Source organism: Thamnophis elegans, chromosome 4, assembly GCF_009769535.1.
Source record: "Thamnophis elegans isolate rThaEle1 chromosome 4, rThaEle1.pri, whole genome shotgun sequence".
In the NCBI taxonomy this organism is placed as follows: domain Eukaryota; kingdom Metazoa; phylum Chordata; class Lepidosauria; order Squamata; family Colubridae; genus Thamnophis; species Thamnophis elegans.
This window is the reverse complement of record NC_045544.1, coordinates 50,012,949-50,028,199: the sequence shown is the minus strand read 5'-3', so window position 1 is coordinate 50,028,199 and position 15,251 is coordinate 50,012,949. Positions and strand designations below refer to the sequence as shown.

Below are 15,251 nucleotides of genomic sequence, written 5' to 3'. Positions count from 1 at the left end.
GCTTCTTGAATGGAAGCCAAACGTCTTCAAAGAAAAAAACAAAGTTCAGTTGCCTCTTGTAAAAAAACACCTTTGGGACAATCATGACCTGGATGACAGAGTATCTCCAGAGACAATCCTAACAAATGGCTGTCTAGTCTCTTCTTTTAAAACCTCCAGTGATGGAGCACCCACTACTTCTGAAGCCAAGCCATTCCTAATTGTTCTGACAGGAAATTTCTACTTCCTAGGTTTGGATCTCTCTTTGTAAAGCTTCCCCATCTCTTACTTCTTGTCCTACCCTCAGGTGCTTTGGAGGATAGGTCAACAGCCTCAAATATTGGAAAATTACGTCATGCTGAGCCCTCTTTGTTAGACTAGTCATACCTAGTTCCTGCTACTCTTCAACCTATGCTTTAGCCTCCTGTCCTCTATATTTTTTTTTTGTTGCTCTTCTCTGTACTCAGTTTCTGAGTCTCAACATATTTTTTTTGTATTGTGGCGACCAAAACTGGATGCAGTATTCCCAGTGTCGCCTTATCAGTGCAGCATAAAGTGATAGTAACACTTCACGTGATCCTGATCCTATCCTTGGGGTGGGGGGCTGCAGTCTAGGACTTCATTGGCTTTTTTAGGCAGCTGCATCACACTGCTGAATTACATGATTGTTCACTAGTTCTCCTAGATCGCTCTGAGTTACCAGTATCGCCTATCCTATACGTCCGTGTTTGGCTTTTCTTGCCTAAGTATAAGATCTATTTCTTCTCATCACTGAATTATATTTTGATGGCTAGGGCCCAACGTTCAAGTTTTGTCAAGATCCTTCTGGATCTTGAGCTTATCTTCTGAAATGTTGGCTATTTCCTTCAGATTGGTGTTGTCTGCAGACTTGATGAGTTCCCTTTTTATCCCTTAATTTAAATCATTTATGAAGATGTTGAAAACTTACTGGGCCTAAGACAGAGCCTTGTAGTATTCCACTGTACTCTTCTCTCCACATATATGTAATTTCAATGAGGACCACACACTGAGTGTGATTGGTCAGCCAGGTATGAATCCATCAGGTGGTGATGCTGTCTATTCCATATTTTTCTATCTTACCAAGAAATAAGCTGTGGTCCACCTTGTCAAATGCCTCACTGAAGTCAAATATATGTCCACAAATTTTGCTAACCTACTATAATTTAGTTACTTTGTCAAAGAATGCAAAAGGTTTGTGTGGCATGATCTGTTTTTTTGTGTTTTGCTGTACTAAAGTGATCTTTACTATTTATTTATTTAGTAAACTTACATATCACACATGTTGCCTAGCGGTGACTTACATGGTAGATATATGGCCTTTGTGTAAAGAATTTCTAAAGTTAAAAGTAACTTTAAAAAGTTAAACTACGAGTTTGAATATTTACAGGAGTTCCTTGCTTTATAATATTAATATCAAACTAGATTGCTTATATATATTCCTGCTTTTAGACCAGACAGGATCTCAGACTGTATCTGCCTTCAAACATTACAATGTGAAACGAAATAAAAGCAATCAAAAAAGAAAGAGGGAAGGTACCAACTCTTAACTGTTTATCTGTTTAATATTCTAAGTTAAAATATACAGCTGCATCTGTCGATGGTGCTGTATAGCTATATTTTTGTAACTTGTAAAAAAAAAAGGAAAAATGGATAACTCTTTCATTTGATTCCAATAGAAGACACTATATGTACTTCTGGGTTGAACTGTAGAGCCCTTGGTACCTCTGATCTTGGAAAAAGGAGCAACTAGAAAGGACACATTAATATTATCAACAGAATCTTCAACATAGTTGGCTAATAAAATATCTGCAAGCAAATACCCAAACTGAAGCCTGAAGGAATCTTTTCATTTTGAGTTTGACTCCTGGAACTATTAAAGGTACCATATCTGAAACCATCTATAAAATCTGCAAATATTTGGATAATCACTAGAGGACACTAGAAAGGCAAAAAAGATCTATGGTACAAGTGGTTATCTGGATTTTTTTCTGCCCAAATAAAGTAGCCTTAGCTTAGACTATATCCATGATTTTCTTGGCAACAGTGGAGAAGAAAAAAATGTTCTTCAAGTTCTTTTTACTTCTAACCTAGAGCCTTGAAATTATCTAGAAGTTTTCATCCACATAATCTATCCTGATCCTGCTTAACTTCCACTCTCAAAGAAAATCTGTAACATTGACCATCCTCAAAACTATCACAGATCATCTGGAAGCATCTCCCCTAATTATTTTATTTTAATCTATTTAAGACTAGTTCGAATCTTCAGTTTCTTCTTACAAATAGTACTGTTTGAACAGTCTCTGTTGTGTTAAATCAGTCACATTTAGGTTGGTTTAAAAAAATGTAGAACATAATGTATACATTTATATGGGCATATGGCTAAGTTTTTGGTAAACTCAGTAGGCCTTATTTCTACATTTACACATATATTCTGATAAAAAAATTAATTTCCCAATTAAAAAAAAGGAATAAAAGTTCTGATGTTAAAAAAATCATGACAGAGATCATTTATTGCTGAAAAAAAATACATATCTTTTATCATTAGGAACTAAAGAGAACACATGGACAAAAATAAAAGGTAGTATGTACAGACTTTAAAAAGGATAAATAATACACATATATTCTAATACTGCCCTTGTGTATTTCAGGTCCTTAAGCTTTACCGTGTACATTAAAAGGATAAATAAGTGCTAATATGAGACAATTTTTAGTGTAAACAATGTCATTGGCTTATAATAAGCCACCATATTTAGGACCAACATAATAAAGCACTCCACCTTTTACTGTTATACTAATTGGATATTCATAGATACAGTTACAAGGTAATATAAAAGTAGACCGACCATTTGCTCCACATAACCACACACAACAAAGGCTGTAAGTTTAAAGTCCCTTTTGGTAGTTTTCTCATGGTCCTAAAGGAGGATTTAATAGATGTCTACAGCATCAAGTCCCTTTCCCATTAAAGTGTGCCATCAGCTTTCTAAGGCAAAGGACAAAACCTGAATCATTCCAAATGCTGCTAAACTGCAACACTGAATACTTTTAGTCAACCTAATTCAAATTCTAAGTCAATAAGAGTTTGAGTGTGTGTGTGTGTGTATGTGTGTTCCTTGACTCTGATGAGGGATCTTTCTGTCATATAATAGTATTCTGCTCTGACCTTTTGCTTCCTTAGCGTGGAGATGTTCAGTGCAACAGATTCTTTGGGGAACAGAAGAACTATTCTTTTTGGAGATCCCTATTATTCCTCTTCTCCTCAGTGGAAGGGTAGATTGAACAAAAATAAATGTGGGCAAGGCTCCCATTCCCCAGGCTGACTGGTGTGATGTCAAAGAAGCAAAAGAAATAAAAACAAAGCACTGTTATGGTAGGAATCCATCCATGTGCAGATGGTGTGCTCAAGCAGGGAAGATTTGTGTCTGTAAGAGTTTTATTTGTACAAGCAGTAAAACTTCAAACTAATTGGATATGGTTCAGATTCAACAAAAATCCACTTATATATATCTTTATTGTCATTTTTACTTGTGCATAAACTCCCATGTGCCTTTGAACAACCATTTCAGTGTGAAGGACTCCCTCTTCTATCCCATTAGTTTGTTACAATGAAGATTTACTGTAGTCCCAAACATAGCAATGTAATGCTAATTTATTCTATGTGATTTGCCAGTCCCCTTCCCCTCCCCCAAAACTCCTGCCATGACCTTTCCTATTCTAATAGAAATAAATCCTGATGTCAATATAAATCATCCTCTTAATCTTACATTGTTCTTATTGATTTAAGGACCAATTAAATATAGCTCAACTATCAAAACGGAGGGGGGAGGGGGGAAAGTGTCCATGTGTATTTCATCTTTGTTGACTTTTGAGTTTGGCTTGAAAATCTGATTATCACTATTGTCTGATCAAGCAAGATTCTTATCGATTCTTTTCACAGCATTCTTATTGCCTCCTTTTTTTTTCTAAACATATTTTTCAATTTATTCATGATTACAGAGAACCCTTGGTGGTTCTGTTAAATTTATCAAATTTTTAAAAAAAGGAATTTGTGTTGCAGTTCTAAATAATAAAGATACATTTAGCAATTTTAATGTTGTACAACTCATAATCTAGTTGCAACCCCCACTGGACATTTTAGAGATCATAACCATACAATCATAACCATAACTGTGAATTGTACTAATTACTTCCAAATTCACATATTACATCAAATTCCTCTATTATTTATGAGAAGTAGAGCTGGCAATTCTCCCAAAAAGGCATTCTGGAAGACAGAAAGAAAATTGTTCACATTCCTGGTTTTTCATGTTGCTGTAGTAATCGAGTCTCTTAATACAGTATAAACTTACTTCCATGAAGGGAAAAAAATGTATTCTATTAGTTGGCCCATAAATAATAGTTCAGCTATGTCTATTCCTATTCTATTTGAAAATGGATTGTGCTTCTTTCCTATGAATAGTCATTTTCTGTTCACTTAACTGTTGATAAGGAAAGAACAGTAAGATTTTCTATTCAAAACAAAATACTAAACATTCATATTACATGGCCATTTTGTATTCTTTTCTGTATCTCTTCTAGTTGTCTCTCTTTGTTAAATATGAGGACCCACAACATAGAGTAACCTCAAGTTTTAAGGTGCTGCAGACATTTCAGTTGTGATGTACTCTGGGCTTCAAGATGGAGGACTTTCCTCAGGAAAGATAGTTGTGCTCAACAGCAGAATATTTTCAACACTTAAGGACGATGAAACCTGAAGGTGAAAAATAAAATGTTTTGATTTTTTCTCTCATCATCCTCAAGGTACAAGAAAGATAAGAACAATTGTAAAGTTCAAATATTCAAATTCTAAATGTTAAAACATCCTCACAATACCCATATGCTATACATACTACTTTCTTTCTTAAATTGATTGAATCCATATTTCAAAAACATATTCAAGTCCGACTAACACTGCTACTAAATTTTTAAGTATTAATGAATACATTTATTTACTTCTTGGCTCATTGTGTGCTATGCTATCAGGAATAATATTTTAACAATCCCACAGATTAAAATGAGTTATCTTGAAAGGTTTAGAAAGACAAAATGCTTCCAAACTACTAATGAACTGAGATCCCATGACAATTTTTTTTAATTGATGGGGACCCTTTGTTTAGAACTGTTTCACATAGCTGAATAATGCTGTTCAGTTTAAGAATAGGATGTCACCCTTTTGTTATTATTTCATTTGCTTCAGAGATGGGAGAACTAATAGAACAAAAGTGTTGCGTCATTGGATGCATGCACAGGGAAAAGGATTTTAGAAGCTTTTGATCATGTCTGAAGCCATTCATAAAAACACTATGCATTTCAAATTTATGGGTCATCATTATAAGTTATTCTTGTCTGTTTCTTGTTATCATGTTTGCAATCATTTGAAACCGTAAGCACATATATGACAAGTACCAGATTTCTGAGTCAATAAAGTTGAGGTTTGAGAACTATTTTTGGACAACCAAAAAACAAAACTGAATAAAATACAATGTCTACTCTGTCAAGGCAATGTCAGAAATTGAGTCACAATATTGATTGCAGAAAAAAACAACCCCAGGCTGATACAACTCTATTATATACCACCATCACAAGTTACAGCAATGTGCAAAAGTATCCCTGTGATACAAAAGTGGAAAAGAAGAGAGACATAAAACTGTAGTCTGAACAGCAATGTATTTACCACTGGTCCAGAGCAATTATTGCATTGCTATCTACTGAGAAAACACCAGAATGGGAATGCAGCTGACAAGCAATATAGCAACTCAGTATTATCCACTTGCCTTCTCACACTGAATATTGTTGATACCATATTCATTTAAGACAATAAACTCATTATAGCTCTGAAGATTCCATGCAATGCTGAATGTGCAGCCCATATATGCACATATACACACTGACATGTACATTCCCAAACCCCACTCCTAAACTGTGCTGAGGAAGATTAGTATGAGTGTAGAGAAGAGCAACAAAGATGATTAGCGGACTGGAGGCTAAAACATATGAAGAACAGTTGCAGGAACTGGGTATATCTAGTTTAATGAAAAGAAGGACTAAGGGAGACATTATAGCAGTGTTCCAATATCACAAAGAAGAGGGATTCAAGCTATTTTCTAAAGCACCTGAGGGCAAAACAAGAAGCAATGGGTGGAAACCAATCAAGGAGAGAAGCAACTTAGAACTAAGGAGAAATTTCCTGACAGTTAGAACAATTAATCAATGGAACAACTTGCCTCCAGAAGTTGTGAATGTTCCAACAACGGAAGTTTTTAAGAAGATGTTGGATAGCCATTTGTCTGAAGTGGTGTAGGGTTTCTGCCTAAGCAGAGTTTTGGATTAGAAGACCTCCAAGGTCCTTCCAACTCCATTGTTCTATTCTAAATGTCCGAGAAGTATTTGAAAGTTCTTTCCCAGCACACTCTCTTAGCACAATTATGCCAGTCTACCAATTAACCAAATGATGGATCACAAGAGTATAAATCCACTAAAAAAGAAAGTAGAAGTGAATAGTCATTTCTGTGATAGGAAGAACAATAGTGTGAATGTAAGGGGATAGGTGATGAATTTGTGGAAAAAAGTAACAGGTTCCGACAGTGGATTATAGAATGAGGATTGCATTATTTTAGCATTATCTTGCTAAGATGCTGAATGCATAAGAATAAAATGCGTAACTTTTTGCTGCAGCTAAACATTTCTGAAAAGTTCTGCTTCTCCCTAATTCAAATAAAGACCACAAAATCAGTATAAATAGCCAAGGAATTGTTGATAAATTCCTAAGTTCATGTTTTTACAATCTTGCTTTCATATGTCACAATAAAGTGGCAAATAAATCTGTTAGAATACTGTTTATTTTTTTAAAAACTGTAAAATCCCTATATTTCTTAACAAAATTAGTTTTCTTGATCAACCAAATAGTTGCTCAGCATTTATATTGTCAGACCAAAGGCAAAACCAGAATGTATTTTTAGCTATATCATTGCCAATTTTAAGATATGAGTCTTTGGACATAAGATCAGCATTTTAAGTGAAAGGTAGATGATAGGCAAGTGAATCTTTGGATTCTCAAAAGAATATATCATTTTTTGGCTACCATTGGCAGCTCAGTTGGGGCTTATGAAGTCTCCACACTTTGTCAACTGCTAAAACTTCAGAGGAAGACAATTATTCCGTCTCTGGCAAGCTAGCAGTCATGGTGTTAATAGACTGTGCTTAGGGAGGGGTAGTAGAGCTTGTGCGCCTGCGCTGGGAAGATGGCTGCCTGAGCTTTTCGCTCCGGCTGAGAAGAGCTTCAAACTGTCCCGAATTGAACTGTTTGCCAGACTTAAACAGTGAGGGGGCTAAGAGAGGAGCTTGAGCTGAGCCTGGGATGGTAAATGAATTTGTCAAGCGTTACCCGGAGGCTTGGTCGAGGGCTCTGGAACGGACTTCAGTGCTCCGGTTTTCAGCGTTCTCAGATGTTTGTGAACGACCTCAGCTTGTTGGGCGTCTTCTCCCCCCGCCTCGCACGGACGAAGAGAAGCAATGTTCCCTGCTTTTTAAGGTGGAGAGCGCTCGGAGCTTAAGGTGGAGAGTGCTCGGGGTGCTTGGGATGTGTGAGGTGATATTGCTTTCGAACTGTTGTGTTTGAAGGCGTTAAAGATGCCAAAGACGCTGAAAACGCCCAGCTGACTGGGAGATCTGCCGGAGGTGCCATTTGTTCACTGGGACTCTAAGACCAGCTGGGAGTGTCGCGATTGATGTGAGCGGCACCTGAAAGATCATTATAGCCCAGCTGCTGGGAGGGGGTCCCCTCTGTTGATTTCTCTCCTTTGACTGCTACAACCATCGTGGCTACCTGAGAGCGCCGTGGCCGTTAGGAGCGCTGAAGCCTTTCCATGTGAGCTGCTGAGAACTAAGCCTTCTGTGTGAGCCTTCTGTGTGAGCTGCTGAGAACTGCTAGAACTATTGAGGCCACTTGAGAACATTGTGGCCGTTTGATAACGCTATTGTTTCTGGATGCGGTGGAGTTTGTGGGCTTTATCATCTTGCGAACCTTGTTGGGCCACCTGTGGTGAGAGGCGGGCAGTGGCCCCCCCGACCACCGGGGCCGAAGACACCTGTTGGAACCCGGAAGAGCAGGCTGAAAACCGTCTGGCTGCCGTGGAAGCGGCTATCGGTGACTGCTGGGGGGCCCTGTCCCCCCCGGGATTGCCTGACGCCTCCTCTGCTGTTTGTGCCGCTGTAGGGTCAGGCTAGGGACAGGGTAGGGTTAGGTTAGACTTTAGGGTGGGTTAGTTTAAAAAATAGTTAGGATAAGGTTAGGATTAGGGTGAGGGAGGGGGTGGGGTCGCTAGCCTGATGGCCTACCGATGGGCTGCTTCCACGGGTAGTGTCACAGTACAGCCGGGAGTGGGGTTTCCCCCCCCCTTTTACCGTGGGGTTATCCCTGGCTCCCGGGTGTTCTTTACCCCCGATGGGAGGGGGTGCTGCTGGCCGCCGTCTCCTGCGGCTGGCCCTACAACTTTCGCCGTTATTACCTGCAGCCCACTTGACTTTCAGGCCTGCCTGGTTTCGCTCTAGAACTACTATTCTATGCCCCACTATCTTCGAACCGAGCACTTTTAACAACCAGCACCAGAGAGTACATTCGAGCAATTAGGACGTCTAAGAGAAAACATATTGCCTCTCTGATTGCGTCCGCTGAGTCGCGCCCAGCCGCCCTGTTTAGGATAACCCGTTCCCTCCTAAATAGGAGGGATACGGGCGATCCGCTGCAGGGCAGGGCTGAGGATTACGTCCAATTCCTCACGGACAAGGTTGCTCGGTTCCGGGAGGACCTGGACTCCAATTCTGCAGAACCAGCCGAGGCACTAGGGGATAATCTGGTAAGCCATCGCTGGATTGATTTTCAAGCTGTTACCCCTGAGGATGTGGACAAGGCGATGAGAGCTGTAGGTGCCTCCACATGTGTGCTGGACCCGTGCCCCTCCTGGCTGGTTGTAAACAGCAAAGAGGTGACACGAGGCTGGATCCAGGCGGTTGTTACCGCCTCCCTATGGGAGGGGATCTTTCCCCCCGCTTTAAAGGCGGCGGTGGTGAGACCCCTCCTGAAGAAACCATCCTTGGATCCAGCCGTCTTAAACAACTATCGTCCGGTCTCCAACCTCCCCTTTGTGGGGAAGGTTGTTGAGAAGGTGGTGGCCTTTCAGCTCCAGCGGTCCTTGGAGGAAGTCGACTATCTCGGTCCATTCCAGTCAGGCTTCAGACCTGGCTGCAGCACAGAAACCGCTTTGGTCGCGTTGACCGATGATCTCTGGAGAGCCAGGTGCTCCTTGACCTCTCGGCGGCTTTCGATACCATCGACCATGGTATCCTTCTGCGACGACTGCGGGAGGTGGGGGTGGGAGGCGCTGTCCTACAGTGGTTCTCCTCTTACCTCTCGGGCAGGTCGCAGTCGGTGTTAGTCGGGGGGCAGAGATTGACCCCTAGGCCCCTAACGTATGGGGTGCCGCAGGGTTTGGTCCTGTCCCCCCTTCTTTTCAACATCTACATGAAACCGCTGGGTGAGATCATCCGACGGCACGGGATAAAATACCACCAGTATGCGGACGATACGCAGTTGTATCTGTCCGCCCCGTGCCAACTCAATGAAGCGATGGATGTGATGAGCCAGGGTCTTGAGGCTGTTAAAGACTGGATGGGGGTTAACAAGCTTGTGCTCAATCCAGAAAAGACCGAGTGGCTGCTGTGTTTCCCTCCCACAAATTGGCCTAGTGTTCCATCTCTCAGGCTGGGGGGTCAAATTGTACGCCCCTCAGACAGGGTTCGCAACTTGGGAGTCCTCCTGGACCCACAGCTGACTTTCGAACATCATCTGTCAGCTGTGACCAGGGGGGCATTTGCCCAGGTTCGCCTGGTACACCAGTTGCGTCCCTACCTGAACCGGGAGGCCCTCACAACAGTCACTAGTGCCCTTGTGACCTCTAGGCTGGAGTACTGCAATGTGCTCTACATGGGGCTGCCCTTGAAGAGTATTCGGCGACTTCAGCTGGTCCAGAATGCGGCCGCGCGAGCCATCATGGGTGCACCTCGTTTCACCCACGTAACACCTATCCTCCGCGAGCTGCACTGGCTGCCTGTTGATCTCCGAGTGCGATTCAAGGTGCTACTTATCACCTACAAAGCCCTTCATGGTATTGGACCTGGGTACTTGAGAGACCGCCTACTGCCAATTACCTCCACTAGACCGATACGATCGCATAGATTAGGCCTCCTCCGAATTCCATCATCCAGCCAGTGTAGACTGGCAACTACCCGGAGGAGGGCCTTCTCGGTGGCTGCTCCGACCCTCTGGAACGAACTCCCCGTGGAGATTCAGACCCTCACCACCCTCCAGTCCTTCCGCGCCGCCCTAAAGATCTGGCTGTCCCGGCTGGCCTGGGGTTAAGACCCTAACCCCACTCGAATTGTGTGACTGTTGTGTTTTTAAATGATGTAGTGTCTTTATGTTGTAAAATGTTTGTCCTCCCCCCACCCTTTTTGAACTGTGAGCCGCCCTGAGTCCCCCCAGGGAAAAGGGTGGCATACAAATAAAGGGAAAATGAAATGAAATGGGAAATGGACTTGGATATCTGTTCTTCGGGAGGCTTGGACGCTATCCCCCGGCTTCCTTGGACTATTCAATTGGCTGGACTGCGCAGGCTCATAATCATAATCTTAATTTTTATATATTGGTAAATTTTATTCAAGTTTTATATTTTATGTGTATGGGGAGTGCATGGTATGACTGTAACTGATTGAATGTCCCACTTTTATTATTATATTGCTGTTTCTGTTTTTAACTTGTATTGTGGGGGAGTGATTGGCTGTATGTATGGGTTTGTCTGGCGGGCTGGGAGTTTAGCCGGGACCTCCTGCACTGAGTGCTTTGGCAGAAGTGCTAGGGGGCCCCGGGCCTGGTTGCGGCCCTCGGTTGTGTGCGTCGAAGGGCCTGCCGATGAATCCGGCAGCTGGGGGAGTGAGTGAAGGGACCACAGATGCGGGAGTGGGCCGGAACATAGGGGTCATAATGGGGAGGGGCAGATATGGCGGGAACTTCAGGGCAAGCCATTACCGGGGAAGGAGGGTTCCCTATATTAGAGGGATCCCCCCTTCCGGCCCTGTGAGTTCCACTCCAAGGCAAGATGGCGTGAGTAGTCAGGACCCTGGTCTCAGGTTGCTGTTGCTAAATGCCAGATCTGTGGTTCATAAAGCTCCCCTCGTCCAGGACCTAATTATAGACGAGGGGGCAGATCTGGCATGTATTACTGAAACCTGGCTGGGCCCGGAGGGAGGAGTCTCCCACACAGAAATGTGCCCAGAGGGTTTTCAGGTGCTTCATCAACCGCGATCCCAGGTAAGGGGCAGAGGAGTGGCCATTGTTATCCGACAGTCTTTAGTTCCTCGTAGGATCCCTGCTCCAGAGCTTGTCGGGTGTGAGTCCTTGCTGGTGAAGATGGACCTTGCAGGTCAAGTGGGCTTGTTGTTGACGTACCTGCCTCCCAACAGCGTGACAACAGCCCTCCCCTTGCTCCTTGAGTCAGTAGCCGAGCTAGCAGTTGAGTTCCCCAGACTTATGATACTGGGGGACTTCAACTTGCCTTCGCTCGGTGAACACTCTGATGGAGCACAGGAGTTCATGGCTTCCATGACAGCCATGGGCTTGACCCAAGTAATCCAGGGTCCGACTCACTCAGCGGGTCACACACTCGACCTCGTATTTCTCTCGGAGCAGTGGAGTTGTGATCTTGGTTTGAGGGGTAGTGAGATCTTGCCCCTGTCATGGTCAGACCACTTCCTACTGAGGCTTGACTTTCGGAGACCAATCCCCCGCTGTAGGGAGGAGGAACCGATTAGGTGGTTCCACCCCAGGCGTCTTATGGCTCCTCAGGGTTTCCAGACGGCGCTTGGCGTTATGCCTGATACTCTCGCCCACAGTCCGGTGGAGACCTTAGTTGCTACTTGGAACTCGGTAGCGTCTGAGGCTCTCCACCGGATTGCGCCTTTACGGCCGATCCGCGGCAGTGGATCCAGGAGGGCCCCTTGGTTTACCGAGGACCTCCGGGAGATGAAGCGCCAAAAGAGACGCCTAGAGCGCCGCTGGAGGACCAGTAAATCCGAGTCAGACCGAGCACTTTTGAAAACCTGCATCGGAGCATATCTATCGGCAATACAGACAGCTAAGAACAATCACATTGCCGCTCTGATAGCGTCCGCTGAGTCACGCCCTGCTGCCTTGTTTAGGGTGACCCGCTCCCTCCTAAATACGAGGGTTGCGGATAACCCCTTACAAGGTAGAGCAGAGGCATATGTCCAGTTCCTCGCGGACAAAGTTGCTCGGCTTCGGATGGACCTGGACTCCAATTGCGCAGAGCCAGCCGGGGTACCGGGGGAAGGTCTTGAACAACATCTCTGGACTGACTTTCAACCTGTTGCTCCTGATGAAGTGGACAAGGCCATCAGAACGGTGAGTACTGCCACTTGTGTACTGGACCCGTGTCCCTCCTGGCTGGTCGCGAACAGCAAGGAGGTGACGCGGAGCTGGATCCAGGCGATGGTGAATGCTTCTCTTCGGGAGGGCTTCTTCCCACCGGCACTGAAGATAGCGGTGGTGAGACCCCTCCTGAAGAAGCCATCGTTGGACCCAGCTAGTTTGAACAACTACCGGCCAGTCTCCAACCTCCCTTTCATTGGGAAGGTTGTTGAGAAAGTGGTAGCCTCTCAACTCTGACGGTCCTTGGAGGAAACCGATTATCTGGACGCCTTTCAGTCGGGATTCAGGCCTGGCTACAGCACGGAAACCGCTTTGGTCGCACTGACCGATGATCTCTGGAGAGCCAGGGATGGAGGTTATTCCTCCATCCTAGTGCTCCTTGACCTCTCAGCGGCCTTCGATACCATCGATCATGGTATCCTTCTGCGACGGTTACGAGAGGTGGGAGTGAGCGGCACCGTTTTTTGGTGGTTCTCCTCCTATCTCTCGGACAGGTCACAGTCGGTGTTAGTTGGGGGAGAGAGGTCGACCCCTAGGCCCCTGAAATATGGGGTCCCTCAGGGTTCAGTCCTATCCCCCCTTCTGTTCAATATCTACATGAAGCCACTGGGTGAGATCATTCGACGGCACGGGATAAAATACCATCAATATGCGGACGATACTCAGTTGTATCTGTCCGCCACGTGCCAACTCAGTGAAGCGGTTGACATGATGTGCCAGTGCATGGAGGCTGTCAGGGTCTGGATGGGAGTTAACAAGCTTGTACTCAATCCAGACAAGACCGAGTGGCTGTTGTGTTTCCCTCCCAAGAATTTGGCCAGTATTCCATCACTCAGGCTGGGGGGTGAAAATTTACGCCCTCAGACAGGGCGCGCAACTTGGGAGTCCTCCTGGACCCACAGCTGACCTTAGAACATCACCTGTCGGCTGTGACCAGGGGGGCATTTGCCCAGGTTCGCCTGGTGCACCAGTTGCGCCCCTACCTGAACCGGGAGGCACTCGCGACAGTCACTCATGCCCTCGTGACCTCAAGACTGGACTACTGCAATGCGCTCTACATGGGGCAGCCTTTGAAGAGTATTCGGAGACTACAACTTGTCCAGAATGCAGCCGCGCGAGCGATTGTGGGTGCACCTCGGTACACCCACGTTACACCTATCCTCTGCGAGCTGCACTGGTTACCGATCGGTCTCCGGATACGCTTCAAAGTGCTAGTCGTAACTTATAAAGCCCTTCATGGTATTGGACCTGGGTACTTGAGAGACCGCCTTCTGCCAATTACCTCCCACAGACCCGTTAGCTCGCACAGGATCGGCCTCCTCCGGGTTCTGTCTACCAGCCAATGCCATCTGGCTACTACCCGGGGGAGGGCCTTCTCTGTTGCAGCTCCGGCCCTTTGGAATGAACTCCCTGCGGAGATTCGGACCCTCACCCCTCTCCAGGCCTTCCGGAAAGCCGTCAAAACCTGGCTGTGCCGGCAGGCCTGGGGTTGATGAGTTCCCCTCCCCTCTCGACTTGTATGGCCGTATGACTCTTGTGTATTTTAATTATATGTATTGTGTTTGTATCCCCTTTCCCCTTTTGAGTTGTTCGCCGCCCTGAGTCCCTCCCGGAGAAGGGCGGCATACAAATAAATTAAATCTGAAATCTGAATCTGAATCTATTAATCAATCTATTGAGATGCAGAAAATAAACTATTTCAAGCTTAAGAAGCAATCTCTCATAAATTAGTGAGTTTTTATTGATTCTTATCTTCAATAAATGGTAAACTAATAATCCAATGTTTTTCCCTTAGTTTACAGATAAAAGTTCTCTCTTCGGCTCAATAAATATTAAATGATCTGAAGATTCAGGAGCAACTTGTTTTAAAAGAGTTTGCTATTTGTGCATGAATGGTTTCTTACCTTGTAAACTGTCTACTTTCTTCATGTACTTCCATTTCTGTGCTTTTGAATTCATTCAATTCTTTCCGTATTGCTGCCTGATGAAAGAAAACATGAATGTAATCTCAGATTGTCTTAAACGGAAATACATTAGTACTTACAATGCAACAAAGTGGTCAATCACAAAAACGTGGCAAAATACATTTTGTGAGCCAAATTTCATAATCCCCAACCATTGGCTAAATTTCTAAGGGTTTATGGGAGCTAGTCAAAAGCTTTGCAGAATAATAGTTTGTGTCCCCTTTTAATATGTCCTCTTTTTAGCTAACTTGCTTTTTCACTTCTTATAACATGGAGTTTTATTTGTTTGTTCAATTTATATATGTGATTCTGTATTTACTTTATATAGAAAATTTTACTATGTGAAATTGGACAGTGTAGTGCTTCAAGCTTAATTAAAAAGCAACACTTAAACTTAGCACTCTGATGGGGCGCAGGAGTTCATGGCTTCCATGACAGCCATGGACTTGACCCAAGTAATTCGGGGGCCGACTCACTCAGTGGGTCACACGCTTGACCTCGTATTCCTCTCGGAGCAGTGGAGACGTGATCTAGATTTGAAAGGCATTGAGATCTTGCCCTTGTCATGGTCTGATCACTCCCTACTGAGGCTTGACTTTTGGAAACCAATCCCCCACTGTAGGGAGGGGGAACTGATTAGGTGGTTCCGCCCCAGGCGCCTGATGGACCCTATGGGATTTCAGACGGCACTTGGAGAAATACGTGACGCTCTCGTCCACAGCCCGGCGGAGTCCTTAGTCGCTGCC

At 44.4% G+C, this 15,251-nt stretch overlaps 1 protein-coding gene across 5 annotated transcripts in view; it reads right to left on the bottom strand.

Moving 5' to 3' along the window:
* Positions 1-2,492: 2,492 nt before the first annotated feature.
* Positions 2,493-15,251, bottom strand: part of PHACTR2 (phosphatase and actin regulator 2) — a 136,203-nt gene continuing 123,444 nt past the window's right edge. For all 5 annotated transcript variants that reach the window (XM_032215425.1, XM_032215427.1, XM_032215429.1 and 2 more), the window contains 2 exons: positions 14,446-14,522; positions 2,493-4,750 (listed from right to left, as the gene is read on the bottom strand). In XM_032215425.1, coding sequence (XP_032071316.1) covers positions 4,735-4,750; positions 14,446-14,522 — 93 coding nt within the window. In that variant the 3' untranslated portion in view covers positions 2,493-4,734. The remainder of the gene's footprint in view (positions 4,751-14,445; positions 14,523-15,251) is intronic.